The sequence below is a fragment of the Dromiciops gliroides genome, chromosome 4 (genome assembly GCF_019393635.1).
Source record: "Dromiciops gliroides isolate mDroGli1 chromosome 4, mDroGli1.pri, whole genome shotgun sequence".
NCBI lineage: Eukaryota > Metazoa > Chordata > Mammalia > Microbiotheria > Microbiotheriidae > Dromiciops > Dromiciops gliroides.
In genome coordinates this window covers 63,475,705-63,482,668 of record NC_057864.1, presented here as the reverse complement: position 1 = coordinate 63,482,668, position 6,964 = coordinate 63,475,705, and the positions used below count along the sequence as shown (strand labels likewise).

General features: G+C 45.2%; 1 protein-coding gene across 1 annotated transcript in view; it reads right to left on the bottom strand.

The window, feature by feature from the left end:
- Positions 1-5,414: 5,414 nt before the first annotated feature.
- The window catches only part of METTL13 (methyltransferase 13, eEF1A lysine and N-terminal methyltransferase), a 22,887-nt gene continuing 21,337 nt past the window's right edge, over positions 5,415-6,964 (bottom strand). The window contains exons 7-8 of the mRNA XM_043964435.1: positions 6,131-6,262; positions 5,415-5,774 (exon numbers count right to left, since the gene is read on the bottom strand). Of these exons, the coding sequence (XP_043820370.1) occupies positions 5,500-5,774; positions 6,131-6,262 (407 nt within the window). The 3' untranslated portion in view covers positions 5,415-5,499. The remainder of the gene's footprint in view (positions 5,775-6,130; positions 6,263-6,964) is intronic.

The following is a 6,964-nucleotide window of genomic DNA, read 5'->3' as shown; positions in this document are numbered from 1 at the left end:
AATCCATCACTCTTTCCACCACACCATTCTTTTTGTAACATTACAGTTATGACAACATCAATAAAAAGTTCCCTAAGTATCAAATGCAGGGCCATATTCTTCCAAGGATGGATTGGACTAGCTGACTTCTGAGGACTGTGCCTACTGTGAGATTCTGTAAATAAACAGCTAGTACGTCAGTGACCTTCAATCAATCAGTATAAACATTTATTAAGTGTCTATGTTCCAGGGGCAGCTAGGTGGCTCAGTAGATAAAGCACTGGCCTTGGATTCAGGAGGACCTGAGTTCAAATTCAGTCTCAGATACTTGACACTTAACTAGCTGTGTGACCCTGGGCAAGTCACTTAACCCTCATTGCCCCACAAAAACAAAAAAACAAAAAACAAAATTGTCTATGTTCCAGGCTCCATGCTATTTGCTGGCAAAAGACAATACCTGCTCTGAAGGAGCTTATGATCTAATGAAAGAGACAGCATGCAAACAAACATATGTAAACGAGTTATAAACAAGATAAATAGGAAATAATTAACAGAAGGAAGGTACTAGAAATAAAAGGGGTTGGGAAAGATGGGATTTTAGTTGGGGCTTAGAGGAAGCGAGATACACCTTGTCGGATATAAAGTAATATCTTTGTTACCTTCATACGTGGTTAGCAATTCTCTCCTGTTTTAATTATTGTCACCCATTGGCAAGTTTTTTGGATTCAGGTAGTATATGAGCCATACATCATGGAATGTATATGATGCCTCTACTCAGAAGCCCTGATGTGTAGGGAGTTGTTCAGGTTGCATGCTACAGAGCTGCGTTATAGATGAGGCAGGCATCAAAGGCAACAAAGGTCTCCCTCTTCCTCCACACACACAGTCATCAAATCCTATGAGAGAAGGGTGGGGGGAAGGGTGGGGCCGGTGTGCAGGAGTGTCTTTTAGTCCAAGCATCTAATCATGCCTGTCATCTCCTCTGCCTGGCGCTGGAATCCAGAAAATGGGAACGAGGACTCTTTAAGATAGCGCCATGGCCTCTCCTGATGGGGGGGGGGGGGGCGGTGGAGAAGGGCGGAGGAACCAGGAAGGACGAGGTGTGTTCGATACTGGAAATGAACGTTCCGTTGGTATTAAAGTCTTTCACAACCTCCCCTTCCAGACTTGTTTCACATTATTCTCCCTTCCAATACTCAGCTGCAGCCAAACTTACCTAAATGCTCTTCCATCCCCCATCCACGTGACTAGAATGCACTGCCCCTTTACCTCCACCTCTTAAAACCCTTAGCTTTATTGATGCTATGGTTCAGGTAACACCGTTCCAGATCTCCCCCAGGGGTTATCAGTGCTCCCTCCTTCCCGAATCACTCAGAATAGTATCCTTGGTTTACAAGGAATGGTTTTCCTCCCACCCCCAGGCAAATGCAAGTTCATTAAAACCAAGCACTGGGGAGCAGCTAGGTGGAGCAGTGGATAGAGCACCAGCCCTGGATTCAGGAGGACCTGAGTTCAAATTCGACCTCAGACACTTGACACTTACTAGCTGTGTGACCCTGGGCAAGTCACTTAATCCCCATTGCCCCGCAAAAACAAAAACACACACAAAAAAAACACAAGCACTGGCCCTAGTGCACAGTGATCCCAAGGAGTCCCTGCCCCCAGCCTCCACAGGCCTGCTGGAGATTTAGGGGCCTTTAAACTCTGTCGGGTCTGATCTCCCCAACAAGCATGGAGACAACAGATTCCTAGGATCTGGGTACAAATCCCCACCCCACCCCCTTTGACATTTCCCATGCATGTGACCCTTGGCAAGTTGTTCAGCCCCCATCCCTCCACCCTGGGCCTCAGTTTCACCATCTGTAAAAGAAGGCAGTTGGATCAGCTGGTCCCGGAGGTCCCTTGCAGACCTAGATTTGAGGGCTGTGAGGTGACACACTAGCCTCTATGGCCTTTCCCCCCTCCATCATCAATACCCATCAGCACCACCAGAGGGCAGACAAGACTGAAGAAACTCAAATAGATCTCGGGTTATTTAGGCTGATTTTCCCCAAGTTTTCATTAGCGTTCATTGAAACCACTAGCTGACTCTGATCAGTACGATAATCCAGGACAGTTTCAAAGGGCCCATGATGAAAAATGTCATCGACTTCAAGAGAGAGAACTGATGAACTCTGCGTGAGATTGAAGTACTATTTTTTCACTTTTTTTTTTTAATAAGGCTAATATGGAAAGGCTTTGCATGATTTCACATAATTGATACCATATTGCTTGCCTTTTCAATGGGTGGAAGAGGGATGGGAGGAAGAGAATTCAAAATTTGAATTTTGTTTTAAAAGGAATGTTAAAAATAATAATTTTTTAAAACCTACTAGCTAACCTAATGTCAATTATCTGTACAATCCCACTGTTTCCCTTGGGATGGATGTGGTCTGAAGAAAAGAAGGGGGAGCAGCTAGGTGGCACAGTGGATAGAGCACCAGCCCTGGATTTAGGAGGACCTGAGTTCAAATCCAACCTCAGACACTTAACACTTACTAGCTGTGTGACCCTGGGCAAGTCACTTAACCCCAATTGCCTTACCAAAAAAAAAAAAAAAGGGAATGACTCTAGTAACAGCTTACAAATACATTTACCACCTCACCTAATATAGGAAAGAAGGAAACAAACATGTAGTATAAAGTGCCTACTATGTGCCAGGCACTATACTAAGAGTTTTTACAAATATTATCTCATTTGTCACAACCACCCTGGGAGTTAGGTGCTACTATCTCCATTTTATAGATGGGGAAACTGAGGCAGGCAGGCGAAAATGACATGCCCAGGGTCACATGGCTAGTGCCTTAGGTGGAATTTGAACTCAGGCCTTTAGAAACTCTGAGCCCTGTGGTCTATGTGTTATGCCTTCTAGGCTGAAAGGTCTGCACTCAGAATCCGAAACCCTGCTACTTAACAAAGTGTTTAACTTTGGGCAAGTAACTTCACCCCTGGAAGTCTGTTTCATCTTTTGTAAAACTGCATTACTTTTCTGCCTAACAGGGACGGGATAATGTGTGAACAGTGTATGCAAAGGGATTTTGGGAAACCAAAAAAAGCTCTTATACCTCTACTGAATACATTACCAGGAATGGCCTTAAACCAACAGAGGGAAAACAAGCCAGACAAAAAAATGGGGAAGTTTCCAAGCATGGAATAAACAGACCTCAGAACATGGCTGTTTTATGGGCCAGGTAAGGCACTGAAATTCTATGGGTCTTATTTGTAAAAGAGCTTTGGACCAGGTATCATCACTGTATCACAGATTTGGGGGTGATTTGGTCCAAGGCACTCATTTCAGTCCATTTATTATTTCAGACAGACCCAGGGGGGTGATGGTCGCAAATGCAGTATTGTTAAGTAGAAGAGGCAGAACTAGACCCTGGCTCTTTGGGCTCCAAAGTTGGCATGGTGCAATGGACAGTCTTAGATTTGGAGTCAGAGGGCACTAGATTCAAATTCCAGCCCCACTACTCGCTACTTGTGTGAATTTAAGGCAAGTAATTTAACCTATTATCTATAAAATGAGATTGGACTAGACAGGAGACCTCGAAGGTTCTAGTCCAAGAATGTATCTCTAAAACTCCAGCCTGGTGCCAGGCCACAGACAGTCAAATAAACAAGAACCATTTATCAAGCACCTACTATGTGCTGGGACTGGGTTAAGCAAGAGAAATATCCCAGATAATTATCAATAATCTTCCAGAAATGTGGATGTCCCACTGAAATAGCCCTAAGTGCCAGCCTAGGTCACTTGTCTCCTCCTATTCCCCCAGTCACCAACCTCTTTAGACTCTCATTACTTTCCTAACAAGTCTTTCTACCTCTTCTCCATCATCTTTATACTTTGTACTGTAAAACTTGGCCAAACCAGTATTCCTTATCCATAGACTTTATGGTAACATTCTTCTGCTCAAAAAATTCTATTTGTCTCCCATTGCCTTCCATGTCAGTCAGTTAATAAGCATTTATTAAGCACCTACTCTATGCTGGGGATACACAGGCAGAAATACGGCCCCGCCCTCAAGATGACATTCTAAGAGTAGGCAACATTCAACTAACAACATACCCAGAAGATATAGAAAATAATAATGGAAGCTACTTTGAGGGAAAGAACTAGCAGCAGGGGTAGCTGGGAAAGGCCTCTGGCCAAGGTGAGATTTGAGTCGAGTCTTGAAGGGTTCTAGGAAAGCTAAAAGTTAAAGGTGAGGAAGAAAAGAATGCCAGGAATGAGGGATAGCCAGTGGACAAGGCACTCAGAATAGAGATGAAATACTGTGTGAATAGCAAATGGGCCAATTGGATTGGATCGTAGAGCACAGGGAGGAGACTAAAGTGTTGGAATTATTGGAAAATTAGGAAGGGGACAAGTTGTAAAGGGCTTTACGTGTCAGAGGATTTTATATTTGTTCCTGGAAGTAAGAGGGAGTCCCTAGAGTTTATTAAGTAGGATGGGTAACATGATCAAACCTGTGCTTTAGGAAGATCACTTAGGCAATTGAGTGGAAGATGAACTGTAGTAGAAAGGATGGAGCAGGGAGACCATGATTGCTAAAGTATGAGAAAGAGGTGATGAGGGCCTTTACTGAGGGAGTGGCCATGTAACTAGAGAAAAGGGGGTGAACACAAAAGACACTGTAAAGATAGAAATAAGATGTGACAACACATTGACGGTCTAGGGCCAGTGCAAGTGAGAAGTTAAAGAGGACTCCACTGAATTCTGAGCGAGCCCTATACTCTGCCTTCTCTATGTCCTTGCTTCTGTTGTTCTGTGTCAGGAAGACCCTCCCCTTAGCTTTTGTGCCTGTTGAACTCTGACATATTCTTTCAGATCAGATTCAAATGCCACTCCCTTATGAAGCCCTCACTGGATTGGCCCCTTAGATCTTATGTGCATTTGAGAGATGTACATAAGAGTGTGAATTGTCGTTCTCTGGGCCCAACCGGACCAGACCCTCCATGAGGGCAGGGGGCCTGTCTCATCTGCATCCCCATCGCTGCCTAGTACAGTGCTGTGCACTAACTAAGGCACTTGAGAAATATGAGTTGAATTCAATGGACAGGGATTTTCCCGAAGGTCCACTAGACAGAACCCAAACCCACTGAGTGTAACCGATCCATGTAAGCCCCAACGGTCCTCAGGCACTTAGTAAGGGCTGGTCCTGGAATCCTGCTTCCCTACTACCTGGAGTCTGTTGCCTCTGTTACGGGGTTAACTAGAACCAGGGAGGAAGGAGAGTTCGGGGGGAATTCTGGGAGGCGGGAGCCCAAATAGCCAATGATACTGATGGCAGACGCCCGCCTTTGTTCTCCCAGACCCAGGACAAGCCAACCTCCCAGCAAGTTCTTAGCAGAGGTTAACAGAGATTATAATCTACAAAGACAAGAGAGAAGCGAGAGGCTTTCAAATTATCTTTGTTATTTTTCTCTTCGTTTCTGTCCCCAAGGACCGATTATGTCGCTCCACTGCCCTGCCCTCAGTCATCACACGATCTTCACAGTCTTGAGCATGTCTGACAGGACGTATGTGCTATCAAAGCCCTTTCCTGGTCTCCTGAGTGTCCTTTCCAGGGCCTGGGCCATCTCCAGGAGCTCGGGGGTAGCCAGCTTATGCTCGGGCTGCAGCTGGCAGAAGAGGATCTCATTGACCTCGCCTTCGATCTGCCGTACATAGAGCAGGGGGAACACCTTCTTAAGCCCGGCCAGCACCGAGTCCTTCAACCCCGAGTCTCGACACACCAAGTTCAGAATGAAGACACCTTCAGGGTGGAGAAGAAAGAAAGTGGGCAGAGGGGTTTCAGCCTAGGGTGTAAAGCATTCACATGTATTTGATTTGATCCTTACAACAACCCTGGGAGGGAGGTGTTATAATTATCCCCATTTTACAATTGAGGAAACTGAGGCAGACAGAAGTTAAGTGACCTACCAAAATCACACGGCTAATAAATGGCTGAGGCTGGATTGAACTCAGGCCACCCTGAGTTCTGGTCTGGCTGCCTCTCTAGTGAACTAAAGAGCCAGAAGGAACATTAGCAAGAGGCAAAAGAACCACCACTCCCTCAGGTGAGAAAAGAGCCCCTTCCCTTGGTCCTGTTCCCCCCTACACTGCCCATACCTTCTGGGGTCAGGATCCTTTTGACGTTTTGCAGAAAAGCGTGGTCCACAAAGGCTGGAGGGGGACAGCTCATTCCTACCGATGGGTCCTTGCTGTCCACGTCAAACATGATGACATCATAGCGAGGCTGTGCTGGGAAGAAGAGAAGATCGGCCCACAATCAATGGGAAATCTCATCTGGTTAACGTCATACCCCTTGGATTCCTAGAACAAATACCCATCGTGTCTGGCCTGGGGAGAGGGTGATGGATGAGGAGATGATGAGAGGGAAGGGTCACATGGGGCAAGAGGAGATGGTGTTACAGATATCTACCACAGACAGACCACAGTAAGACCTTTTAAAAATAAGTCTGATTTTAGAGGTGATGTAGTCGATAGAGAACGCAACTTAAGAGGTAGGAAGATCTGAATTCAAATCCGGCCACAGTCACTTACTAATTCTGTGTGACTCTTAAGTGTTTAAGTTACCTAACTTCTCTGTGCCTCAGTTTCCTTGCCTAGGAAAAAAGTTATAAGAACAATGACCTCACAGAGTGGTGGTCGAGTGAGATAATATAAGAAAATGCCTTAAAAACCACAAAGCAATATAGAATGTTATACTATTAGCTATCATAATCAGTCATTATTTCACTAGTAAAGGGAACTCCTGGTAGAGTTCACTCACTTGATCAGTATCTAATCTTAGAGTATTCCTGACTTATCTGGGGAGGTGGGGAGGGCACCAAGAGGTGAAACAACTTGCTAAGGGTCCCACACCGTCATCCAGACCCCAAAGCCATCTCTCTAACCACTAGCTATGCTGCATCTCCTAGAAAAATATGTAGGACATGATGT